Genomic DNA, 27,470 nt, shown 5'->3' with positions numbered 1-27,470 from the left:
CGAGTGTTCTCTCTGCTGCTGTCTGCTAGCGGGATGATTTCTGTTGGCTGTGCAGCCGTGCCTCTGGGACCCTCTTTAATGGGACAACTGACTCCAGCTGAATCCATTTCAGTTTCTGTTAAATCCAGAAGGGGCTCCAGTTAGGCTCCCGAGTTTGATCCGGCTGTTGTTGGACACTGACGAGAGGCTGTTTCTACAGTGGAGTGTTTGTCTGTGGAGTCTTGTGCGTTCCTGTGTTTTGGGGGCGTTGTTGAGCTACTGTCGCTAAACTCGTGTTCCCTTTGTTTCCTTTTTTTTTTCTTTTTAATTCCCTCCCAGTATGTGAGACATTAGGCCTCAGTGTCTACCTTCTGCAGGAATAAAGGAGAAATAGTCTAGCATGGAGCGGGTCTTGTTAGCATTAGCGACAGCCAGGCACGTTGTTGACTAGAGCAGTGACTGTCTTACCTGGCTTCATGTCTCTGATGATATCTACTACAGTTACACTAGTCTGGTGTGGCTAGTTTGGTCATAAGGTGCTTGGTTTGACACCTCTTTTTGTCAGACTCGTCACAACGGATGTGACACACTGTAGGAACCACAATCAGGTCAGACGTTTACAAATGGGGGGGATTAGAGGCCCGCCTTACGTCAGAGTGAAAGTGGGTTCTCATTGAAGCAGCCATGTGCTGTCTTGTTAGTTATGTCTGTGGTGTAGTTTTGACCTTTTTGTCGAAAGTTCTTAAAGCTCCCTTTGCTCTTCCTCTCCACTCCTCTCCTCTCTCTCCACTCCTCTCAATTACTCTCCTCTCCTCCTCTCTCCACTCCTCTCTACTCTCCTCTCTCTCCACTCCTCTCAATTACTCTCCTCTCCTCCTCTCTCCACTCCTCTCATCTACTCTCCTCCTCTCTCCACTCCTCTCAATTACTCTCCTCTCCTCCTCTCTCCACTCCTCTCAATTACTCTCCTCTCTTCTCTCTCCACTCCTCTCAATTACTCTCCTCTCCTTCTCTCTCCACTTCTCTCAATTACTCTCTCCATTCCTCAAATCGCCTCTCATCTCCCCTCCTTTCCTCTCCTCTCTCCACGTCCCTCCTCTCCCCTCCTTTCCTCTCCTCTCTCCACGTCCCTCCTCTCCCCTCCTTTCCTCTCCTCTCTCCACGTCCCTCCTCTCCCCTCCTCAGGACAGCATCACGTGGACTTGGCAGGGCCCTGGAGCGTGAGTATCCTCGCACCGAAAACAAACAAAAAAACACACACTGATCATCTAATCCAGCAGGAAAATAAGAATAACCAAGCAGACGGTGAAACTGAGCACTGATCAAACAGCGAGCCCAGACTACCTGAGCACACGCTGGGAAGCTCCGCCCTGAGAACCCCAGGGAGAAGCCACAGAGGCTCTGACCAGTGTCTTCCTGGAGGCCTGAAGGCTCGTGTCCAGTTCTGTGTACCAGGGGAAAATAAGACTAGTCATATAGCACATTTGATGCAAGAACTGCAGCTCAATGTGCTTTACATAAAATCGATCCAAACAATATTATAAGTCATAAGAATGGGGGTTGGATGAAGGTTAGACGCAGAACGGAGGTTGACTGAACCTCAGGCACAGACTGGCTGCGGACACTTTATTGGCCCTGTATCACATCCCCACGTCTTGTCTGGTCATCATTATTTCATATTTTCCTTTTTCCAGGTTTAAAATCCTGTGGCTAACGCTGTGCCAGTTGCACAACGAGTTTGAGATTGAGGTAAGTGGGATGGTGATGAGGACGATCATGTTTTAGCCAGTCCCTTCTTTGACCTAATATTCCGTCACAGTGTCAAAATGACTTCCTGATCGCCGTGCTCAAAACAAACACATCGTAAAGTCACGGCCAGAGCCTTTCCTGTGAAGGGAGTCATGCTCTTCCTGTGTGTGGTTGTTTACTTGTGGCCTTCCTCTCCGTCCAGTTTCTCCCCATCTACACGCCTTCTGAGGAGGAGAAGAGGAACCCAGCTCTGTTTGCCAACAATGTCAGACGGCTCATGGCCAAGTAGGTCGTCCTCAACTCTCATGTTTATATACAGTACAATGCGTAGATAGGTGTGTGTGTGTGTATATATATATATATATTTCTGTGTGTGGTGTATCGCTCGCTCGCTAGCTAGCTTTTGGTCTCTATATCTCTCCTTATCTCCATGCCTGAGCTTTCTTTACTCTCTCTCTGTCTCTCTCAACCCCACCCTCCCCCACCTTGTGTGGATGTGAGGCTCCAGGGTCTACACCGCACCACTCCTCAGTACCACCTGGTTAAGTGTCTTGTCTCCTGTCGTTGCAGGGCCCTGGCAGTGCCCATCACGGACTACTCGTTTGAGGACTGCCAGCTGGCCATGGCAGAGGGCCAGCTCAGGCTGCCCGTGGACACGTGCCTGCTGGAGTTCGCCAAGCTGGTCAGGAGATTGGGGTGAGTGTCGCACCGCCTGGGCAGGTCCCGATCTAGACAACACGGACATCTGTCACTCGCACTCCGGCCATGTCAGGTGATGCAGGGGAAGATATACCATCTGCACAAGATGCCAGGGAGAGTTTGTCCAGAAGGATTCAGCAGCTTAGCTAAATACGTTCCCTCAGTGGCATACCTATGTGTGGTCTAGAATGGATTAGAAAAGATCTTGGCCCCCTCTCGTCCAGCAGTGTCTGATTAGTAATAACACTAAAGGAGAGCCGGAGAGAGGGGGGTTGTGAGCAGCTAGGTCTTGACCAGCTGTGTGCTGCTCCGTCAAGGCTCAAGCCCCGGAACGTGGAGAAGGTCCTGCAGGAGTACGGGAACCGGGCCAGGAAGCTGGACGGAGAGAAGCTGGGGCTGGAGGGCTTCTCCCAGTACCTGGACGTCCCCGTGTCCGACATGCTGAGGGACATGTTCGCCCTCTTCGACGAGGTGAGGACGCCGGGCGGGCTGGGGGGGGGGGGGGGGAGAGAGGCGAGAGGCGTTTGGATCGGTCCAGGCGACGGAAACAAACGTTGAGTCATGCTACGCTCGGTTTGCAGCGGTTCGACTTGAATGGCGCTCTGCTTGAAGCGCCTGTCTCGTTTCCCGTGGACAATTTCTGTTGGCAGTCATCATTTGCAAAGAGGCAATCTTCAAAGAATTACTTTTGGCTGAAAACGGGGGAAAATGTGGCGCATGCAGTGTTATCTTAATGCTGTTAATTCAGACCGTGGAAGGGCTCTTTGTCTGACATATTAAAAGACATAAAAATATGGCCTCGAGGCTGGGAGACTGTGGAAAGCGCAGTGCAGTGTTAATGTCAGCGGTTTTAGGCCACGTGAGGACTCGTTTGTTAGCCGTCTCGTTGTCTTACACTGCTTTGTTTTGAGGTGATTGGAGTTCCTGCCTCGTTGTGATCAGAACGCTTTTCTAATCCAATCTCCAGCATGACGATAACTCCATGGACATCAGAGAATATGTCATCGCCTTATCGGTCGTGTGCAGACCGGCAAGAACTCTGGAAACGATGAAATTGGCCTTCAAGGTATGTTCTGCTCGAGGGCTTGTGTTCACCAAGGGGGTGCGGGGGCTGGGATGACTTTCAAAATTCTATCTTGTAATATAATGTGACATTTTCTATTTTGAAATGGCAACTTCTGTCTTCTGACTGTCCTGAAACAGACCTTCGGGTCCTACTCTCTGCAGAGGGCCAATTAGAAGCACATCTCAAATGTGTTCGTAGAGATGGGCTTTGCAGGATGGGTGATATTACACCCGGTGTGTCATGGAAGGTTTGGGGTAGTCCGTTCGAGTGCCGTCCTCGAGGTCAGACAGTGACGGTGTGCGTGTGTGTGTGTGTGATCCGAGATGTTCGAGGCGGAGGAGGACGGGGCGCTGACAGAGTGTGAGCTAGCCTGCATCCTGAGAACGGCCCTGGGCGTGGCTCACCTCCGCGTGACTCGCCTCTTCAGCGCCATCGACGTCGACGACACGGGCAAACTCACCTTCGGTAAGAAACCCCTACCTCTCCGACCCTTCCAATCCCACAATGCAGTTCACCCCGATGGGCACACGCCCTCGTTGCCATGTTGTTGTTGACGTCGTGCACGAAGCCTGGCAGCTTTGCCTCACCACGCCCTCGGTAACGTTTGTCTTTGTGTTTGGCGCCCCCTCGTGGCAGACAAGTTCCGGAGCTTTGTGGCGCTGCACCCGGACTTTGCCGAGGAGTATCTGTACAGGGACAATGCAAGCCTCCACAGCTGCGGCCACCACGCCAAGCCAAGCCCCTCAGCCAATGGGATCTGCCCTGACTTCAGCCCCAGCGACCACACTAGCGCCAGCAAGCTGAAGAAACACAACTGAGCCAACAGGTTTTACCAAGAAGCCTCCTCTCCTGGAGAGAGCGTGGTGGTGGGGAATGGTGTCAAGGGCCTGAGCTGTGGCTAGTCAGTACCACCAGTATAAAGTGTACCCCCTATTGTTTCTACCAGTATTAGAAAATGTTATGCTGTTAATTTTTTGCTTGGTGATCGAAACATTTAGTTACTTTTCTTTTTGTTTTTTGTTGTTTTGGATTTTTTTTTAACATTTTGTAAAAGTTCGATTTTGTTCTTGGAAAGGAACATTTCACAAAGCCAAATGGGAGGCACTCCAGATACAATGCTTAAATACTTGAAGGGTGAGCACTTACTTCCTTTCCTTCTCATCCAGGGGGTTTATCTTAGACTGGTCCTGACGCTGCATGTTTGTTTAAGATATATACAAACGAGGGAAGCAACAACAACAAAAAGGCTGTAGTCAGTGAAGTAAACTTTTTTTTTTTTTGTCAACTCAGTGATTGTTTGTTTGTTGTTTGTTATCCTTCTTATTCTTTCTAATGGTAGTTGCCTTTTTTTTTATGAAACATGAGCAGCAGTGTTTGAGGAACTTAAGGGCCTTCAGAGCACCAGTGACAATTTTCTGACCAATCCTCGGCAAGGATTCAAACTTCTCAGATTTGAGGTGCGATAGGACGAGAGACCACAAAGGAACTGGTTGATTCAATATGAGCCTGTTATATATATATATATTTCTTTAGCTCAGGGTTCAGTAACAAAAAATGTAACTTGTAAGATGTCATTACATGACAAGTATGGTTTTTCCTCGTATTCCAAGCATGTTATCTTCCCGCTGGGCGTTCAAGCTCTCCTTAGAGCACATCCTATTCGCTTCACACAATCCGTCTGCTCCCAAACTCTATTTTTTCAGTCAGATATGCAGAGCTTATTTTTCAAGAAAAAGAAAAAAAGGATGAACAAAAAAAAAAGTTATATACTGGTATGGACCAAAATAAAATGTTCAAAGTGGCGGGTGAGTGTGAGGTTAAGTTCAGCTGGCAGTGTTGTCCTAATGAACCAGTGGTGTATGGCTTTAAAGGGAAGACATTGTTTATCATACTGTGTACCTCAGGGTGCATTGTTGTCATTTTCATGGTTTGGTGATCACCGAGGTCCCAGACTTAGTTTCTCTCAACAACAGCTCCTTTCAGCTAACACAACCTTCCTCCTGCCTTACTGTACACTGCATGTGAGACACCAGTAACCAGCCCACGTTCTAACCCTCACACGCTCCCTCCAAATAATACACACTTTGTCTCAACTGCTCATGAGTGGAGAAGCCAAAACATTTGAAATGAACATCTCAGATTTTTTTTTTTTTCCATCTTTTAGATATGTCGCCCTAAAGTATTCGTTTTCTCTCTCCATCGCGGTGCTGACTTTGATGTCTTCCTCAATTTTGTTGAAATAAAGGACGGTGGAGCTAAGGAGGTATCCTCTCATGGAGGGAAACGATCGCTTTCTAGAAGAGGCATTTGTAATATCTGCTGCCTGCACATTTTAAAATGCACCTTCACATCTAGTTTAAGCCCAAGGATTCATATCGGTGGAGGGGGGGGGGGGGGTTATTTTATGATTGGCATGATATTGCCAATGTGCCCATAACTTTACTGGGTAAGATATTCCTTAGTCATTAGATTATGGCCATGACGTTTTGTAATGCACATAGCCACATAATTATTGTCCTAACCTTGCGTATACATCTATAGCATGCCATTTTATGTTTGGTTTTATGTATGGATGTGCAGTTAATTGCAGTTAATTACTGTACATGTTTTTTAGAATGTGCTATAGCATTGCCTATTTTTTTCAAACATGACCAGGTGTTGTATGTATTTTAACTCTTTGCCGACAATATTTTAAATAACAATTGTTACAATTTGACATGATTCAAAATAGTTTAGAGATTTAGAACTGTTTTAAAGCTCACGTAGAGGAGCTCCGCTCCTGTGTGGTTGTGACGCACACAAAATGTTGCTTATTTCAATCATTGGTGGACAATTTAAGAAATGTAATTCCAGCCTGGTGTCCCTCCCCTAACCTGAGGTATCCACTCATCCACGCACCAACCCTTTTCTTCTTCTGTGGTGGGTTGTGGGCCAAGTGGCCACCTGGGTCACAGGGGGTAGCACCATGAGGGAAGAACCTCCTTCACACTCGCTCACCTTCATAAAGCTTTGCCCGCCCACCCGGTGGCGCCCCGCCCACCCGGTGGCGCCCCGCCCACCCGGTGGCGCCCCGCCCACCCGGTGGCGCCCCGCCCACCCGGTGGCGCCCCGCCCACCCGGTGGCGCCCCGCCCACCCGGTGGCGCCCCGCCCACCCGGTGGCGCCCCGCCCACCCGGTGGCGCCCCGCCCACCCGGTGGCGCCCCGCCCACCCGGTGGCGCCCCGCCCACCCGGTGGAGCCCCGCCCACCCGGTGGAGCCCCGCCCACCCGGTGGCGCCCCGCCCACCCGGTGGCGCCCCGCCCACCCGGTGGCGCCCCGCCCACCCGGTGGCGCCCCGCCCACCCGGTGGCGCCCCATGTGTGAAGGGGTGTGGACGAGGGCCCACCCCGGGGAGCAGTCTCCCAGTGAGAGGGGCGGGGCCTCTGTGATCTCCCCTCGTGCTGGTGAGATGTGAACAGACGGGTCACTGGAACGTCGTTGATCTGACACACTGTCCTTGTTCCGCACAGTTTTTTATGGCTTTGAAGGAACCCAAAATAGAGATAAAAGGGAAAAATAGACAACATTCCGTTTCTGCTGAAGGAACCCTGCCGTCTGAAGTGAACTAGTATATTTGTAACGCTTCTACATGGATCTGTGTATCTACAATTAGAATATCACAAAAAAAGTTTAGTTCCACATTTTGTATGCTTAGGGGTTTGCCACTGTAGCTTCTGTGAGATTCATAACCATCAAAGCCCAACATGGATTTTCAGTGAAGCAATATTGAACATCTTTACCTTTTTCCAGATATCCTTTTAAAAGAGTTCCGATATGTATTTTGAATATTCCAAATGCAGGGCATTTAGGGAATTTTTGATATACGTATATGAATAATTTTTTTGTTCACTGCCATGATAAAGATCTGCGATCTCCGAGCCTGTATGGACTGTATTGACGATCTAATTAAGCCTCGTTCTTCTCCTATTCCTTTGTAAGATGATTGTTTTGTGCTGTATTCCTCAAACATATTTGAAAGTGTATTGCTGTCAATATTATTATTATTATTGCTAAGTTGACTGCTTAGAAACTAAAATGCAGATTTCATATGGAAACCGATAGCCTTGAATCTATATGATTTTTATGATTGAATGAGAATGTATAGACAATCTGTCACAATCAGAAACTACTATATATATATATATATATATATGCGCTAGTGTACAGTAACAATGTACTTAAAACTCATCTTTTCCATACTGTAGGTTTTGTATCTTGCTCCTTTGAGCTCCACACCATCCTTAGTTGAAGCTACAGGTTGAATCAAGAGGTGGGGGTTGCGTGTCAAGCCTTGACGTGCTGTTCCGAAACACGTATGACAGGCCTGACGTCCCACACCGGCCTGTCACAAGGTCGAATCAGATCAAATGAAAATCCTATTTTATCCACACTCCCCATGAATACATTCGGGACCGTTTCTATGTATTTGTGTTTGCACTTTAGAGCTTTTCGTCGCTTTCTTTTTCTTTGATCTTTTCTATGAAACGGGACTGAGAAGGCTGTCTGCATGTCACTGCTGGGCTCCGTCGCAGCCCCACAGTGTGTTCGGGTAGTGCTCGTGTTCAGAGCTGTTCTCTAAATGTTACAGAATAGGGAGACAAGAGATCTGACTGTGTACAGCAGTGTTATCTCAGGATAGTGACAATGCTGTCACTTGACTTTGAAGACTGGAAGAAGAGTTAACCCTCTCGTTTATTTACGGTCTGAGCTAATGGAATTAGTACAGGATTGATCCCAGCCCCTTGTACGGTACATACACTCGTATTGTAATTGACAAACCGTGGCTACCTTGTCAAGTTCTTCGAATGCTAAATGCTTGTGAGCTCAAACAAAGACCGTCCAAGGCTGTTAAATAACCCGAAATACGGCTGGAATGTCAAGAAAGCTGTGAAATAGTTTAGATTTGTCTTGGGTTGCCTGGAATTTTGGGAGTTTACTGAGGGAAAACAGAATTGGGTCAATCCTTTTCATAATTTACCGCTCGCTCATGGTCTCGGTCTTTAGTTTTTCAAATACCTCAAACACGGAATCATTCGCTTTTATATTATTATTGTTCCAAACACGACCTGTGAGAGCTAAAGCTGTGTATTCTCATGCTGCCTACTACCTGGCCAGTGTCCCGCAGTGAACTGAAGACGAAAGACTTCCCAAGTGATCTCGATCCACCTTCGAGTGATACCTTGTCTTTCCGATGGTCCACTCCGCACGGCCGTGTCGCTGAACTTCCTTTTGCTCGTATCTTTGGTTTTTATTTGACTTAAAAGTCGACGCTTTCCTTTTTAATATATTCGAGGAGTCATTTCTGTGAGCTACTTTTGAACTTTGTCTGTTGGAGACTGCTGTATGAAGATATAACTTGTCAATGTGACTCTTTTCATAATAAAACATGAGAATTTGACATGGTCTCTGTCTTTTGATTGGGTGCCTTTGCTGTTCAATTCTTTCAGCACTCTGACATGGGGACCTACTGCGTCTTATCTGGCAGACCGGTGTGCCAGATTAGCTGTGAAGAAGGACCGACCCATCACCACAGACCTGTCCACATGACTAGATTACCCCAGGGAAGGTGCAATGTCAGGGACCGTTTCAGAAAAATTCTATCATGCACTCCTGTGTGCAATGTCCGGTGGCCAAGCAATCATGGGATGTACAGTGATTGCCCCTACGGACAATTAAAGTCATCACTGACGACTTCAGGACAAACACAGAACACCCACCACAGCATGCATCTAAAAGGAGATCTGCCTCCCTCTTGAGGTTGAATATGCTCCCTATCTTCCATCCCCAGAATAGTGTGCTGTTACTGTCTTTATACCCACCTTCTAACAGGTTGTGTGATAACCTCAGTTTAAGTAACAAGTGATGGACTTAAAAAGGATAGGTCATGGGTTCAACACCAGTAATGTACTCTTTATAGTGCCATTAACCTTTTTGCAAGGGATTATAGACTGAGGGGCCGAGAACCTGCTCTTATTAACCATGTATTATTGATCAGACCTTGGCCTTACTGGGGTGTCGGTTATAAGTGGAGGTTAGCACTTGCCACTTTACTGACCTGCGTGCTCCTTCTTTTGACCATGTGTCAGTGACATTTAGTTATTCAGGATTCGTCAGGAGCCCTGTTAGACGGATGGATGACTGGCTACCAGCTCGTTCTCTCCCTCTTACAAGCTGTCAAGTCATGCATCTCTGTCAGTTCCTTCCTACCTAGCCCGCTGTCTCTCGTGTTCTCATCCTTTCTATACCTTTCCTCTGTGTCTGCCTCTCTCCTCCCCTCCTGTCCGCCCTCCATCTCTGACAGCACTCTCGCTCCCTACCTTTCTCGAACTCTGACGCCAGTCCTCCTAGTTCAGCGGGATCGTGCAGCAGCACGTTGGCAGGCCTCGTCTCTGATGGCTGATTGGATTAGAGCACATTTGGACTCATTATCTCACTGGGGAGAGGATGAGCCTGCCAGAAAATGTGTTAAAACAATAACGGCCCACATTTACCACGGGGAACCCGATACCAACTGGTACTGCACTGTCTTTTAAAGTGAGAGAGAGAGAGAGAGAGGGGTGAGGGACACACATTCACAGAAGTTTTGTACAAGCCACTGTGGCTCCACAAAATGCACGTGTGTGTTTCACGGGATATATTCAGATATCTATATGAATTGAGATCTACAATAGACCCCCCCCTTCTTAATCAACAGTCAGTACAGGGAGAGGACTGCCTTGTGACTCAATGGAGAGAGGGGTGTTTCTCTACCTGTTGTTCTGGTGTCTCTGCTTGTGTTGCTCGGAGACCGCTGAGTGATTGACTGACAGGATGTGACATCATGAGTGCCCTCTTGGCACCTGAGCCTTGTATTAAGTTAGATTGGTTCCCCATCCCCCCCCACCCTCCTCCTTTGGTCCCAGGTGTTGTGTTATTAAAACCAGACACTGTATTCTGCAACGTTACCCCCACACACACTCGCCCAAGCCCATCTTTCAGACAGTTCGATAGCTAACGATTTGTGGTTTAAGTTTTGTGTTTCGATGGATGATGGGATTCTAAGGGAACAACTGTGTTTTTTTGATTAACACTGGAATACATGCTGCTGTCACAACAACGGGGGTCATAACAAAACACTCAAACGTCATGTCTTTTCACTGGGGTTGATTAAGTTATCTGATGCTCTGCCCTGGTGTTGAAATGGACGGCCTCAGTGTTGCCATTGATTATATTAGGGTCAGTCGCACATTTGCAGTAATACGATTTCTGCCTAATGGCAGGTAGGACCAAACTACACACATCCTTCCTTCCCTCTCTCCCTCGCTCCCTCCCTTCCTAAAATGTCCAAGAAGTACAAATTACCCAATTTAGTTCAAGCATGCTTTATTATGTAAACAAACAAAAAATTTATAATAATATATATATATATATATTGCATTTTAAATGTACATTTTACATCACAATACATGCATGCAATTGATGACATCTTTTTTTCTGAATCACTTTCTGAAACCTCCATAAAGTTCAGAGGTTGTAGTGTGTGTGTGTGTGTGTGTGCACAAATAATCCTAAATGCTGTATATTAACATTGCTATACCACATAAACAGGATGCAGTGTGTTTCAATGTCAGACATCCTCAAGACCAGGAGAGAAGGGGAGAAAAGAGAGGGAGGACGGTAGGGAGGAGCAGCATGTCTGGAGAGAGACTGAGAGAATGAGGAGGGGGTTGGTATGGTTCATATTTCCAGAGATGTCCCAGAGTGTGGCTTCTCAGACTACCAGACACACTGGTCCCTGACGGACAGATGCTCCAACCAGAGGTCCACGAACCTCCAACCCACCAAAGATATAACCCCTTTCTCTCTCTCTCTCCTTCTAAATCTGCCTCCTCTCTCTCCCACGCCATCCCTATCTTTCTCTTCCTCTCTATTTCTCTCTCTCTTTTCCCCCTAGCTCTCTCTCCTCTCTCTTTGTCACTGCTCAATCCGGGTCCAAATGACACAAAACGGTGGTCTACAAATATGATGAGCGACGTAGTCTGCTGTGAAGACAAGCGTCAACACAGTTGGAATTAAAACTGTTTGGAGCGCTGAAAAAGCTTTGTCATTTACAAAGGTAAGAATTTTACCTTGACTACATTTTTGGGTCTGATTTGAGGAATAACGTTGGTATTTACAGTGTGTTCCCACTAAAATCAACAAGTTGCTTTTCATCCAAGTATATCTTTTTGTGTGCTTTCTTTTCCATTTTCTTAATTTAGCTATATAAATTCCAACTAGTTTAAACATTTTCATAGATTATCACTGAACTTAAATGGCTTGAATGGCAATCAAATTCTGAAAATGTGATTACAATAATTTCTGTTTTAAATTATGTGTTCTATTTCATTCAAATTACAATTGGTGTTTGAAAGATTACTGATGGCGCAGTAGTGATGGACTCTGCAACAAATGGAACTTTGCTTTTTATTTTATATGTGATATTGAGAGAACCTTCCTATGAAGGCAAATTGATTTCCACAAGCCAAACAATCAAATTGAAGGACATGTTAAACTAAGTTAACGTGACTTTTACAATTTTTTCTCTTCTTTCTCCGATCCCCATCTCTCTCTCTTTCAGAACTGCACTTGTGCTGTGTCTCTCACCACCTGGCCCGAGCTTGATCTAATCCTCCCCTACACCCCCTCTCCCCCAGCTGTCACCCCTCCATCCCCCACGCCCCCTCTCCCCCAGCCACCACCACCTCCAGGCCTCAGTGCCCCCCCCCATGCTCAGAGCCCGAGTGCCGGCTGGTCAGATGTGTTCCGTCGTAGCCCCGGCCCAGCCTGGCACCAACACCATGGGCCCCAAGGATGTGGAGCTGATCCTGGTGAAGGAGCAGAACGGGGTGCAGTTCACCTCCTCCACCCTGGTCAACCCCGCTCAGACACACCCCCCTGAGGAGGAACGGGAGACCTGGGGCAAGAAGATAGACTTCCTGCTGTCAGTGATCGGCTTTGCGGTGGACCTGGCCAATGTGTGGAGGTTCCCCTACCTGTGCTATAAGAACGGAGGAGGTGAGAGAGAGAGAGAGAGAGAAAGAGAGAGAGAGAGAGAGAGAGAGAGTGAGAGAGATGAGAGAGATATGAGCCGAAAGATGAGAAGGAGAGAGCTAGAGGCTTATCTGTTTTGAGCAGATTGGTGGGGGGTTGGAGTGTGTCGGTGTGTGCGTGTGTGTGTGTGTGTGTGTGTGTGTGTGGACTGAGAGTGTTGGTGAGCATGTGTGAGTGTGTGTATGTATGTGTGTGTGCACGTGCAATTGTGTCTTTGTGTCTGTGTGTGCCGTGTACAAAAGACAGCTCCCCACAGCTGCTCAAACGTAGATTATCCCCAACAATCAAGAAGCCCAATTATGTCTGTTTAACATAGATACCTCATTGAGTTTGAGGGTGCTGATGAAAGAACACAGGTTGAGATTCGATTCTTTGGTTGTTTGAATTTACACACGTTGCCAAGGGCGACACCCCTTTCAGCCTGCTCAGGGGAAGTGGTTCGGAACCCAAGGTAGGATCGCCTGACACACAAGGCCAAATGTTGCCCTTGAACCCTGAACATGCAGTTGATGTAACGCGAGAGATGACCTAGCATGCCGTGCTAACGGGCACCCAAGAACAACAAAGAAATGCAGTAATTATCCTCGATAGCACGATCCAACCGTGCTCACGCCTCGCTGGTTTCCTTTCCTGTCATGTGATCTCCAGGAGCGTTCCTGGTGCCCTACCTCTTCTTCATGGTGATCGCAGGCATGCCCCTGTTTTACATGGAGCTGGCTTTGGGCCAGTACAACAGAGAGGGGGCCGCTGGAGTCTGGAAGATCTGTCCCATATTCAAAGGTATTGGACAGACACCTACACACACACACACCTTCACACACGTGTACACACACGTGTACATAAACACATGTGCACCTTCACACGACACACGCGCAGTATTGAATGAGATGAGTATGCCACTAAGTACACTATGATATTAATGACCGTCTGTCTTTTTTCCAAATCAAATTCGAGTGTTGCGTATAAACGGCGTGTGGACGAGTCATGGCGGCGAGTCTGTACATAGGAGACAGGGCCGGCCCTGTCTGTCTGTCGTGTAACGACAGGCATCGTTTATCGTCAGGCGGCTGCACTCGGAAGGAACATGGAAAATTGGCTTTTAAAAAGCGTCCCTTCTGCGTGCGTCCCTCTCTCCCTCTCTATCTGTCCATCTGCCGCTGGCGGATTACGCATTTCATGACACTCCTCCTCTCCTTCTCAACACATCGATAAACGAGGTGTCTTCTCTGTGGCGGACGGAGACCGAGGTGGGCACAGATGGGTTTGGGGGGCGGGGCGTGGCAGGGCGGGGTGCAGTCAACGTGCTGGAGGGTGTTGTTGGGGACGGCGACGACCTTCGCTGTCACAGTGAACCGACGCCCACTTGTACACATGGAAGGAGGGGTTTGCCTGGGTGGATTGAACTCTGCCTGCCTGTCTGTGTGCCTGTCTGGCTGTCTCGGTCTGTTTGTCTTTGTCTGTCTGCCTTTGCCTGTCTGTCTGTCTGTCTGTCTTCACAATGACTATTACCTTGTTAACCCTTGTGCTGCCTTCGGGTCATATGACCCAAAGGTTCATAACGAACCATCGTTGTGTTTACCCAATTTTACCCAATACAAAAACAACTAAAAATAATTTTCTTTTAACCATTCCAATGTGGGGGGTTTGAGACAGCCCGACAGTTAAAAGAAAATGCTTCACTTTGTTTTTGTATGAGGTAAATTTGTCGCAATACAAAGGTGGGTCACAATGACTGATGGGTCAGAATGACCCGAAGATAACACAAGGGTTAATGATGATTTGGACCAAAGCTGAAATGAATGTACACCCAACGTAAAGAGAGAACTCAAGCGTGCAATCTTAGTGACACGATCTGCCATGAGTCACCATCCAGTTGATGCACAGACAGAGCAGCACATTGAATCACAGTGTGACCAGAAGGCCAGGCTGTGACCCTACTACGTGCCCCAAACCATTCCAAACCCCATTCGGTGTCCTGTGTGTGTGCGAGTGAGTGTGCTCAGTGTGTCCCCTCCGCGTGTGTGTCTGTGTGTGTGTGTTTGAGTTTGTGTGTGTGTGTGAGAGAGACAGTGTGCTTCATCCGTTTGTACGCGCGTGTCCTCTGGAAGTCCTGGATGGTACTGAAGCTGCGCTCTCCAGGAGACCCGGTGAGGAATCGGACGTTTTAATCACACGGCTGCCTCTGTATAGTAGCTAGCTGCCACTCCACGGGGGGAGAACTGTAATTACTGCCATCAGCCTGTTTGTTTCCTTGGGATCAATGCTTTCGAAAAGGACTGCGGAGATCAAGCATGTGGTGCTAATAGGCAAATTCTGCCTGAGCAAATATCACTTCAGGATGACAAAAGAGGGGCGAACATGCGTAGGAATGAAAGTGTTGGGGACCCCGCGAGCTTGTGAGGAAAGGTTAGGGATGAAAGTAAGCCGCTTGGGCGACGGACACGGTCTCGAATGCCGAGAAAGGCTAGATGGTTTTGATAAGGGAGCCGTGGGCATGCAAACCTTGTTACCAACGTTTAGCACTTCTGAAGAGTTTCTCCCCCTTTTCCATTTGACATGGAGCGTGCCATAACGGCGTACATGTTAAAGGGAACATTCCACCAAAAAAGACGAGCTTTTTATACAACCACAAAACACAATGACCCCCATCATAGGGCTCTTTACCCTACACGCAATTCGTATTATCCAGGAAGGCCCTTTGTTGTGCCGCAGACATTAGACGTAACATTAAAAGGAACAGTCCGCTGTAATGCATCTGCAAATGTCACGGTAGCACACAGCCCCAACCGTAGCTAAATGAAGACCCATGAATGCATCTTGCCCCCCCCCCCCCCCCCCCCCCCCCCCCCCCCGCAGGAGTGGGCTTCACGGTGATCCTCATCTCCCTCTACGTGGGCTTCTACTACAACGTGATCATCGCCTGGGCTCTGTTCTACCTCTTCTCCTCCTTCACCGGCGACCTGCCCTGGGTCCACTGCAACAACACCTGGAACAGCCCCAACTGCTCCGACGTGTGGTCCTTCAACACCACCCTCAACGACACCCAGAAGTCCACACCGGCCGAGGAGTACTTTGAGTGAGTCGGACGACGGCGCCGAGCGAGCGGGTATTCGCGTGTGTAGCAGGGGGGCATGGTTGGGGAAGCCAGGCATGCGTGAGGTTAGACTCACGCTCCCTCCAGTTACTACCTCAGTCGGGGATACTTCAGCATGTGTCAGTTCTATCCTGTACTTCCTGGGGGCGGCCGCGGGTTCAAGTCCCTTCTGGTTCTCACTGGACCATGTCGAGCCGAAATCTAGACGCGAGTTAGAGGAACTGGAAGGAAAGCGATTGCTCTTAGTTAGGTAACATCACCTGGTCTCCAAGCCACCCCCGCTACACATGGAGAAAGCCTGTTGTCTGTGAGGATGAACAGGTGTCTGGTATTCTCTGCAGAAGGTGTGTTTGTTTTGACAGTCCTGGCTCGACATAGATGGGTGGCTGGCTATTTCCATCTCCACCTGGGAACAATTTCACTGCCTCTGACAGAAAGCAGTGCAGTAGGACGACACAAGCACTTATTTCAACCAACATTTGTATTTGACACATGGACTTAAGCAGCACAATATGTGTTGCACCGGACATATGATGTAGAGTATGAATAGACACAGCTATATTGTAATGAATATGTAACTTGGATATCCAGAATGACACTTTCCATGGTTATCCATAGATGGTATTTAATCTACATCCATGATCTTTTCCAATAGCTATGAATCCAAATATGTTTTTGGCATTGAGGTCACTGATCGGGTAAATTGCCTCGTCCCTCTGATGTGTTTTCAGACGAGGAGTGCTCCACCTGCAGGACAGTGAAGGTATTGATGATCTGGGCCTGCCGCGCTGGCAGCTGACCTCCTGCTTGGCAGTGGTCATTGTAGTTCTCTACTTCAGCCTGTGGAAAGGTGTCAAGACATCAGGGAAGGTAGGAAAACTACAGGGAATGACGCAGATCAACATTGTGGAGAGACCGCAAGTTTCTAATGTTGGAGGACCTTGAAGAAGAAGGGGGGTGCATTACAGCCCCGATATGGTTCACTCCTATATTTTGTTTATATTTTGTTTTGTGTGCATGTCTACGTGTGTGTTTGTCCACGTGTGTGTGTGTGTATGTGTACGTGTGTGTCTGCGTCTGTGTGTACTTGTGTCTGTGTGTGTGCGTGCATGTCTGCGTGTGTGTATATGTTTATGTCTGTGTGTGTGCATGTCTGTGTGTGTGTTCGTCTGTGTGTGTACGTGTGTGTCTGCGTCTGTGTGTGCGTGCGTGCATGTCTGCATGTGTGTGTGTGTGTGTGTGTGTGTGTGTCTGTGTGCCAGGTGGTGTGGATCACGGCCACCATGCCCTACCTGGTGCTGACTGTGCTGCTGCTGCGCGGTGTGACCCTGCCTGGAGCCATGGATGGCATTAAGGCCTACCTCAGCGTTGACCTCATCAAACTCTGTGAAGCCAAGGTAGGACTCTCGGGGGTGGTGGGGGGGGGGGGGGGGAGAGAGACAGAGAGGAGAGATACAGAGGGAGAGAGGGAGAGAGATACAGAGGGAGAGAGAGTAGAGAGACAGAGAGGAGAGATACAGAGGGAGAGAGACAGAGAGATACAGAGGGAGAGAGAGTAGAGAGACAGAGAGGCGAAGGGGTCCACACGCGACGACACACGAGTGAACAGAACCATTTAAACACGCACAAGCTCACGTGCGAACCCACTCGCGCTTTGACACAAACGCACCGTGTGAACGACGTAGGCAATAAAGTGGTTGTGATGAGCTTCACAGAAACCCTTGAGCTGGCTGTGTGGGGCTGTCACCGAGGCCCAGGGTGGGGGGGGGGGCACCCTCAACCAACTGAGACTTCACTTCATCCTGAACGGCTTCGACACAATTACACTGAACACATTGAGGCTGGGTGCAAAATAAAGGCCTTTTGCTAAGTAATGAGACACAGAATGCCCTTTTCACATATTTTGTCTGTGTGTGTGTGTGTGTGTGCGTGCGTGTGTGTGTGTGCGCGTGTGGGGGATCTGTTTCAATGTGTAGGAGAGAGAGTCCCTTCAGGCAAAAACATTGAACGCTTAAATCAGTTGCTTTCAAAGGTATCAACGCCCTTTAGTTTATGAAAGTAGACTCTAATGTGTTCAATATTTCAACAATGAAATCCTTTTGCCCGCAGTCTGTAAAATATCCCATTTGCCCAAATAAGTAAGTAGTAAGACGAATCTGCTGGCCAGGTCCTCTGAGCACTAGGTCTGAGAGCGGCAATTTGAGAATTAGATTAGAAACATGCATGCAGCAGCAATTTGCTAAATTACCCCTGTATTCACAAGTGTCTTTCATCTTTCTGTTGAATGAGTTTCCTGCAATTAGCCCTAATAACAGCTTTTTTCCTGTGTCTTTTGTGCCGGTCGCGCGGCCGTTTGTTTGTGTCGCAGGTCTGGATCGAGGCAGCCACGCAGATCTGTTTCTCCCTGGGTGTGGGGTTTGGTGTGCTAATAGCCTTCTCTAGCTATAACAAATTCAGCAACAACTGCTATAGGTGAGCTCACACACTGAGATAGAGAGAGAGAGAGAGAGAGAGAGAGAGGTTTGTGTGTGTGAGAGAGAGAGAGAGAGAGAGAGAGAGAGAGAGAGAGAGAGAGAGAGAGAGAGAGAGAGAGAGAGAGAGAGAGAGAGAGAGAGAGAGAGAGAGAGAGGTGTGTGTGTGTAAGAGAGAGAGAGTAAAAGACATCAGAGAGAAAGAGAGACTGTTGATAGCTTTTGAATACCTATTATTAGTTTGGACTGTTCTTTCCACCCCTGCATTCGACACATATCTGAATATAACATCAATAGTGATATCGCTTCCTCTGCAGCCTAACCCTACACCAGAAAACATATATGAAAGGAAACTCTGTTAAAAGGCCATTATCTACATCTTGATCCAAACCATGAATTTCAAATGTTCCTATTCTCAAGGCACTTAGTGTTTCTTCAACGCCTCAAAACGCAATGCCCACATATTGTCCTCCACAGGGACGCCATCATCACCACCTCCATCAACTCTCTGACCAGCTTCTTCTCTGGCTTTGTCATCTTCTCCTTCCTGGGCTACATGGCCCAGAAACATAACGTGGCACTGGACAAGGTGGCCCAGGATGGTAAGCCAGAGCTCCACCACCGTCAACCAACACGCCAGTCTGACCTGCACGGGTCTATAGACGGTAGTCTCAAACGAACAATGGCACGAAACTGTTCATTTGATGCCTCCCAGGGAACGATTGCTCATCAAAACAGAATTGATTCATCTCAACGTGAACACTTGAAATCCATCTATTTCTTCTCATGTGTGCTTCCATGCAGTGGGGGTTTACTTTTCGCTGTCCTAGGTCTATTCTGGGGCGACTTAACGTCAATAACAACTGACCACAGATCAATTCTTTTGAGGTCTCTGGCAAACCCAAGAGGTCCTTGTTAGTGTTTTGATATGTTGGGTCATTTATAGACAAGCACCATTGTTACAGCCTATTAAACCAGGGCTGTGCCCAAAGCTTTATTCATACAGTATTGTCTGTGTATCTGTAATGTATTTGTCAGTATATCCTTTACATCTGCAATATACAGTATGTGCATGATATACTGTATATACTCTGCATGTATTTGTTGTTATGGAAGTAATGCATAGCCTGTAGTTGCAGCTGTCTTATCAGGGTTGTGTTGTGTTGCGTGGACACTCAGGGCCTGGATTGGTGTTCATCATTTACCCAGAAGCCATTGCTACCTTACCCGGGTCATCGGTCTGGGCTGTCATTTTCTTCATCATGCTGCTGACACTAGGAATAGACAGTGCTGTAAGTACACAACGTCTCAGTGAATCGCAGCTGTGTGTGTGTGTGTATGTGTGTGTGTGTGTGTGTGTGTGAAGCTCACCCGTAGGTTGTGTTTCCTTTGTTTCCAGATGGGAGGGATGGAGTCAGTGATCACTGGACTGGTAGACGAGTTCAAGTGTCTGCACAAGCACCGGGCGCTCTTCACCCTGTTCATCGTCGTGTCCACCTTCCTCATCTCCCTCTTCTGTGTCACCAACGTGAGTAGAAGGAGACATAATAATAGTAAGGTTTATGGTAATGTACCCTTGTCCACCTCCAATCTCCCCCTACACCCCATGCAAACCCTGTCCCTCTCCTCCCTTCTCTCTTCCAGGGAGGAATCTATGTGTTTACACTGCTGGACCACTTTGCTGCTGGAACATCGATTCTTTTTGGAGTGCTTATTGAGGCCATCGGTATTGCCTGGTTTTATGGTGAGGAGGGGTTGATGGAGGGATGGGCTGGTGGGTTGGAAGGAGAGGGGAGAGAGGCCCTGTTTTCATGGCCAGCAAAGCTGATGGAGAATTAGGCCTGTGATGGGCTGAGAGGCTGGGTGGTAAATGGTTTTGTCTGTCGATTGGTTTGCCACTTAAAAGCCAATTGGTTGGTATGTAAAGGTGGAAACCGGTGACATTGTGCTTGGTTGTGTGTTGTTGAGTAATGCAGCTGTGGATTGGTTTGCCTTTAAGATATTTTCTTTTTATCGGACTTCCTTCTTTTCCAACATCCGTCGAGAAATTTTAGGGAAAACTTTTAGCATTTAATCAATTCTCCCACTTGGCGGTGTTTTCGAAGAAATCGGTAAATGTTGCGTGCGGGCAGCTGTCGTCTTGTAGAGAAACCTCCCCAGGGCACCATGACGATGTGGGTTAGAAAGGCTGAACTCCTTGTGTTCGTCTCCGAGCTGGACTCTGATCTGTGGGGGGGAGCTCCATCCCGGGATAAATGCTAACAGGTCCTCAGGCTCTAGGGTCAGTGTGCTGCCTTGGCCCAGTGGGTGTTAACCTGGGCAGGGAAGACAACTCAAGCCCCAGGCTTTGCTGGCCTTTTCCGTGGCCCTATCAGTGTTGACAGGCACTGCTGGGCCTCTGCCCTCCACAGAGTGGGCTCTCAGGACTGTTTGTGCTGGCAGTCGAAAAGGATCTCTGTCTGCTGTTGGAGATGTGTCCTCCAGGCTGTGGGGGAAACAAACAGGAGGAAGAAATGGAGGTTGACTGTGGATCATCTCACGATAACCTGGTTCCGATGCAGGAACGCCACGATGAATGTTAGCAAAAGGATTCTCGCCACATATTTTCATTGTTTTTTGGGAAATGTGGAGAGGTTTTGTGTGTGTGTGTGTGTGTGTGTGTGAGAGAGAGGGGTAGGGGAGTGTTTGCATGGGGGGGGGCAGATATCTTTCTCTATTTTCAAAGGTAGGCCTTATGGGAAAAGGTTTGAACTCAAAGATGGTGTCTATTTCAGGAGTGGACCGCTTCAGTGATGACATCGAAGAGATGATTGGACAGAGACCAGGCCTCTACTGGAGACTGTGCTGGAAGTTTGTTAGTCCCTGCTTCCTCCTGGTAAGGATGCATGAATTAGATACAACCTTGTTCTATTGGCAAGAAAAATACTTCCTTCCTTCCGTGTCTTTCCTCTTTTTCTTAGTTTATGGTGGTTGTCAGTTTCGCCACATTCAACCCTCCGACCTATGGCCCGTACACCTTCCCTGTGTGGGCCAACATGATTGGCTGGTGCCTTGCCATATCCTCAATGTCAATGGTGCCTCTGTATGCCATCTACAAGCTCTGCACCATACCTGGGAAGTTCTGTGATGTAAGTATCAACACCAAATCCACATCCACATACTACATAATAGCAATAACAATTCCATTCAATGTAGCAAATCAATCTTATACACTGCATCACTACTAACATAACAAAAAAGGAATGAGTGTTTTGGTCTCTTGAATATCCCAGAGGCTTGCGTACGCCATCACCCCTGAGACGGAGCATCATCTAGTGGACAACGGTGAAGTTCGGCAGTTCTCGGTAAACTTTGTTTTCATTCGATCTGAATTAGCACTCTAAACAAAACCCATTGACAGCCTATACGGTAGCTTGGTGTTGCTCTAAAACGTATTCTTATTCTCCGGTACTCCACCGACGGCTGCAGCTGCATCACTGGCTGGTGATTTGAGTTCTGCAGTGAGATGGTGGACTGTTCTCACACAGGAAGAAGCCTGGCACAGGAAACACCTGTTAACAAGATGGCAGTGCAAGTGCCAACCCAACCGTTCAAAATTGTAGTGGTCTTTAATTTAGTCAATGGACGTGTGACTGTGCAGTGACCTTGATGACAATGTTGTTGGCACTTGGTCAGTGTTAATCTTAAACTATATTTACAATATAGACTGTTATGATGGCTACTACTTTTGTCCACCATGGTTTATGTCTGTTTTTTTGTTTACGTTGTGATAAAGCTGAGCCTATTTGATCGTTGTGAAATGTTTGAGAAATATTCAAATGAAATCAGAGAAAACTTAGTTTGTTTCTGAATAAATACATCACAACCAAAACTTAAACAGCAAGTCCAGCAATGGATTTGAATCATAAATATTATAACTTATGTTTTTAAAGATTGTTAAGTGTATGACTGCATTGAACTTTCACAATTGTTTTTATTATCTGAACATATATTGTTCATCTTAAAGCTCAACTATAGTCATTTCTAATGATCCCTGGTAATAGATCACAGTGATTGCATTTTTGCTTCCTGCTGATGATAGTCCATCATACTTTGACTAACTGTTTCCTTAATGTTGATATTCAGTTCATAGACAGATCACTATCTAAAACAAAGTAGTACTGTAGTTATATAATTAAATTGACCAAAGATCAAAGTTTACTCCTATTTATATTACTATCTATAATTTTTTCACACACATTTCATTTATTGATGATTATGTGTTCTACATTATGTCATATTTACCGATGTCATTGTTTGAAAGAAAGCATCACCATCATTTAAAGGTGCAGTCAGCAACAAGTTAAGCAATTACTTAATTGCAATGCTCACTTACGTTGTAGAATGTTGTTGACATTGTGATAAAAAATAAAATATAATTATCCACTCTGACTTGACATGTAAAAAACTTTAAATGCATCTTTAATCTCACAAGATAACACAAAGCTTTACTGGTTTACAGAAAAAGTGATTCAGTAATTCAAGACTGTTTTAAAGCTGCTTATCTAAATTTTATTGAAGTGTTTGTAACGTAATCAATGAAGTATATATTGTATATGTGTGTAATTATTACTTGTACTATTTAGAGGGGCTTGCTTTGTATTGCACTGTATGACATTCTACGAGTTAACTATTTTTCCTGTCGTGAAGCAGAACTGTGTTTCAGAATGGGAACTATTGCATCTTGTATTAACATATGAAACGGACTTTGTACTTCATACTGCAAGCCCAATTCAGTCCTTGTCTTACAATGTGCAGTGATCCATACTTCTGTAAGTACATACTGGAGGTCTGGATCAGAGGATCCAGTAGAAATTCAAACCTGGAGCCAGACACATGTATAGAGGAACTGATAGGGAACCTTCATCCAGCCCAGCTCCTACATCATTTAGAAAACAGCCTGAAACAAAAGAAAACAATAGAAAGGCTTTGCCAAAAAATTACAGGTCCACCATGTTGTTCACTGGGCTGTGCTTCTTTGCCTTGTGATTTTTTTTTGTACTGTAAAAGTCCAAGAAATAAAGTTTGGTTTTGAAAAATGTTCTTGCTTATGGCTTTTTGTATGTGAGAGACTACTTGTGTCCCCACACCCCCACCCCCACACAAACAACTCTTATCCTCACTGCTCACCCCTGCCCTCTCTCTCTCTCGTTTGGCCCTACACGCTCTCCCTGGAATTAGAACTCGACAACAAGCAGAACAAAGACCTCACACACCTGGACAAGGATTCAAAGACAGGGAAACCATGATGGGCTCCCACAGGATCCTTTATTAATGGTCTTTTAAAGCCACACACACAAGCACACAACAATAACCGTGGTTCTGATTCTATCTCAGTTTGTAAAACGGCACAGGCAGGACAAGCTTTGACAGTCTGCAAACCGTCTGCTAATCTCTGGGGGCATTCATCTTCCTGGTAGAGTTAAACACTGATCGCAGCTCTGAAGCACACACCTTTCTCCTTGTTAATTGATTGGGTGTTGTCACAAATAAGGATAAACAATACATTTATGGAGCGAGGGTAAACAAGATGACAAGTGAGGATTGTTTGAACAACTAAAGTAAACGGGAGGTGCTGTAACAAAGGTAAAACTGCTATAAACTCTGCTAACGCTAATTGCTAGCATAAGTTATTGATGACATGTTTGTCTCTAACTATGTGGCAGAGCAGTTTTTTTTTATTATGTAGAAAAAAGAAAAGAAATTACTCAACACATTGCATATACATATTGTGTTCTTCTTTACTAAGCAAAACAGCTGTGTTTCCCAAGTCAACACAAATAGCATGGCAATGCTTTCCATCTAATCAAGGCAGAAAGACCACCACAACCTCAGAGTAAAGGCATAATTGGTTTGGCTTTTACAAGATGGCCGGCGTGACCTTGAATCTTCCCTGTTCATTACAGGAGAAAGAAATCATCTGCAATATAGCATCTGAACAACAGGTCAATAACACCACCTGAGAACATTTAGGAAATATTGACGGTTAATGGAAACAAAACATCCTTTCAACAGAGCAAAAAGATACAGAGATGTGTAAAGAAACATAATTTTAACATGTAAGAATGTGTAGTAAATGTCAAGATTTGAATATTATTTGATTTTGAAAAAGTTAGTTAGTTTAACGTTGTTTTTGCATGAACCAAAACACTGGCAGAGTGATTTTTTTTTTTAAATAAAAATGGGGAATCCTTGAGGAATTAAACTGAGCGATTGTTTATCCTGAAATCATTTTATGTGTCTGTGTTGACAGATGCAGGGAGATTTTTGCTCTGAAGAGCCAGCCTTGTTGTCAGAGCGGCCCAATTATGGAGCACTTTAGGGGCACACAAGAATACAGTTTAAAAGCAGCCATTACTACATCCAATAAACAACTGCAATTACGTGTAATTTCATGTCTTCAAACAGCAGTGGAAAGTGAGAGCAGGCATACTGAGGAGGAGAAAACCAGGGCCAGTCTCTTGTTCAGCAGCGCCGTATGTTTTGCCAGATGATCATGCATTGACCTTGTTCTCATTTGTCGAGGTCAGTTACTTATGGAGACAGTATTCCTAGTCCTAATGTAGACTAGCGAGGTGAAGTTCATATTCATATATATTTCATATTCGACATTCAACATTCGTCTCATAGACACCAGAGTATTCTCACAATGTCTGGTATACTTCCACAGCCTTTACTTTTTCAACAAAATTTAAGTTTCAAACTAAATTATTGAAAATCGCTAATCTATGAAAATAGTTTAATCCTCGCAAATCTTAATAACTTTTTCAATCTTGTGTCAAAAAATCTAAAATACACACCAGATTATTCTAATAAAGTTTGGTATACTTCCACACCCTTTACTTTTTCAATTAAGGTTCAAACAAAATTAAGAAGAAATCACTAATCTCTGAAAATAGCATGAAATCCTCGCTAATCTTAATTTTTTCAGAATTGTACTGAAAAATCTTAAATATACACCATATTATTCTAATAAAGTCTGGCCTACTTCCACAACCTTTACATTTTCAATTAACTTTCAAATAAATTCAAATATATTGCTAATCTCTGATAAATAGCATGAAATCCATGCTAATCTTAAAACATTTTTCAAAATTGTGATAAAAAATGTTTTGACACCAGATTATTCTAATTAGGTCTGGCCTACTTCCACACCCTTTACCTTCAGAATAATCAGGTGTATATCTGAGATTTTTCAGTACAATTCTGAAAAAGTTATTAAGATTAGCAAGGATTTCATGCTATTTTCAGAGAGGAGCAATTTTCTCTCATTCTGTTTGAAATTTAAATGAAAATGTAAAGGGTGTGGAAGTATAGCCTGGTCCTAACCAGACTGTCGTACATTTCATTTGTACAGAGAGTCTGGCCTCGCTCCGTTGACAAGCGTTGACTTCCTTGTAGGCGGGTACTCTGTTGAAGTTTAAAACTATTGGATCTGCCCAAAGCCACTCTGATCTGCCATAACCAATCGCTAGCGTTCGCCTTAGCCAATTCCTTCACCACTACTGTAACAGAGCTCGCTGCCATAGCTGGAAAATCTAACTGTTCCCGAACCCCATGGGGAGGAAGGCCACAACATCATGGCCACCAACAAAACTCAGCAAAACTTGTTCTTGCTCCGGCTTTAGTTTATGGATATTCGGCAGCGTTGGCTCAACGGACCGAATGGCTTCGCTCGCATCTTTCTCCGTCGCCATTGCGGAACTACAATACAAACTAGCGCACGACAGCCACTCCCTCTGTTCGCTGATTGGCCGGTAGAAAATTAACCGGAGACATCTGATTTACTTACCTCATGGCCAGACCTAGTACAGAAGCAAAATCTAAATTGAGCAGAAGTACGTAGGAGGGCAGAGCCAGGCTAGTGGAAGTAGGCCAGACTTTATTAGAATAATCTGGTGTATATTTGAGATTTTTGACACAATTTTGAAAAAAATATTAACATTAGTGCTAGTTCATGCTATTTTCAGAGAATAGCGATTTTCTATAATTTTGTTTGACACTAGTTTTCTCGTAATCGGACGATGACTCTGTACATCAAACCAATTTTTCATCCATGCAAAAGCTTATTAGTAGATGTACTGCATTTGTGTCTGCGTTCAAACACTACGGGGGGGGGGGGGGTCATCTTGTAATCGTATTCTGTTGGGACAGAATATCACAAACTAGCCTGCCCTTCATTAGTTTGGTTGTAACTTTGAATTCTACCCTATCATGTTATGGTTTCATGATGAATGCATGTTTAGATAGTCTCTAAAACGATATGCTGTCTCCACGTTTTGCCAAAATATTTTCCATCCAGTGGCGTGCTGCCATCTTGTGGTTGCTAATGAAACTACACATTCCAGTACTAATCGTTTATCAGATGATTTGCCTACGTAGACGGATTGTGGGGAATTCAAGACGGTACCGTACGACCAATTTGGATACCACAGTTGCTATAAAACAGTTTTATCTATAAAAATACAATAAAATAAACCAGCTTTAGGGACATTTATATAACCACATTCCTACTGGCTACATGTAAAGTTTTAACAGTGACCTGGAGCAGTAGGCCTACTTACTATACAATATCCTACTTTATCCAAATAGAAGCATTTATTTGTTGGTTCAAAACCCGTCCCTTGCTAAACGACTGCTCGGGCAGCAGGAGTCTGATTCCCTAGACTTCACTTCTGCTGCACGCCCAAGTTCTTCGGGAAGAAGGGGAAGGGCACACCACACATGTTTAATTGCAGTGGATATCAAAATGGCAAGCCACTTGATAATACGCTGATAAATGTTCTGCAGCTGCACTGTTGTCATGCAACCCAACTGCTCCCCCCAAACAAACATGTTTTTCGAATCGGGCAAAGCAAGTTTCAGGATGCCTCTCTGGCTCACAATTGGTCCCCTGGTGCCTCATTAACCCAAATATGAGTTTTGAGAACATTGAGCTTTACCATTGAGTGCATTTTAAACGATTCTTTGTTACTCCGTATTGCTTTGTGACCGTTCAGATGCGCATATATATTCACATTTTATGTTCGATGCCCAATTTTCGTAAAAATTAGAATCTACCTGTTGATTATGTCGATAACGACACTGGCAATTGGTTCGAGGATTGCAGGGCGTTTCTATAGAAACACCTCAACACACGAGCTCCCATGATACTGCTTACACTGTATAGGGAAACTGCGGGCGGCACGAGACCTCTATTGTCACCTGGGCATAGCGGTGTACGCGCAACCATACTGTACATCCATTAAGTAGCGCTATAG

At 45.9% G+C, this 27,470-nt stretch overlaps 2 protein-coding genes across 2 annotated transcripts in view; both read left to right on the top strand.

The window, feature by feature from the left end:
• The window catches only part of LOC136943916 (lysophosphatidylcholine acyltransferase 1-like), a 39,508-nt gene extending 34,516 nt beyond the window's left edge, over nt 1-4,992 (top strand). The window contains exons 2-9 of the mRNA XM_067237404.1: nt 1,165-1,199; nt 1,674-1,728; nt 1,931-2,013; nt 2,299-2,424; nt 2,745-2,898; nt 3,395-3,493; nt 3,817-3,958; nt 4,130-4,992. Of these exons, the coding sequence (XP_067093505.1) occupies nt 1,165-1,199; nt 1,674-1,728; nt 1,931-2,013; nt 2,299-2,424; nt 2,745-2,898; nt 3,395-3,493; nt 3,817-3,958; nt 4,130-4,311 (876 nt within the window). The 3' untranslated portion in view covers nt 4,312-4,992. The remainder of the gene's footprint in view (nt 1-1,164; nt 1,200-1,673; nt 1,729-1,930; nt 2,014-2,298; nt 2,425-2,744; nt 2,899-3,394; nt 3,494-3,816; nt 3,959-4,129) is intronic.
• Nucleotides 4,993-12,281: 7,289 nt separating this feature from the next.
• Nucleotides 12,282-21,694, top strand: slc6a3 (solute carrier family 6 member 3). Its single transcript, XM_067237237.1, has 14 exons — nt 12,282-12,570; nt 13,255-13,386; nt 15,463-15,682; nt 16,432-16,570; nt 16,963-17,097; nt 18,069-18,172; nt 18,649-18,773; nt 19,351-19,463; nt 19,571-19,699; nt 19,816-19,915; nt 20,946-21,046; nt 21,132-21,299; nt 21,444-21,515; nt 21,640-21,694. Exons 1-14 carry the CDS (start codon nt 12,282-12,284, stop codon nt 21,661-21,663), a joined length of 1,851 nt encoding a protein of 616 aa, XP_067093338.1. The 3' UTR covers nt 21,664-21,694.
• Nucleotides 21,695-27,470: the final 5,776 nt, after the last annotated feature.

This window comes from Osmerus mordax, chromosome 6, assembly GCF_038355195.1.
Source record: "Osmerus mordax isolate fOsmMor3 chromosome 6, fOsmMor3.pri, whole genome shotgun sequence".
Classification (NCBI taxonomy): domain Eukaryota; kingdom Metazoa; phylum Chordata; class Actinopteri; order Osmeriformes; family Osmeridae; genus Osmerus; species Osmerus mordax.
The sequence above is the reverse complement of the archived record's forward strand: the minus strand, read 5'-3'. Positions and strand labels throughout refer to the sequence as shown.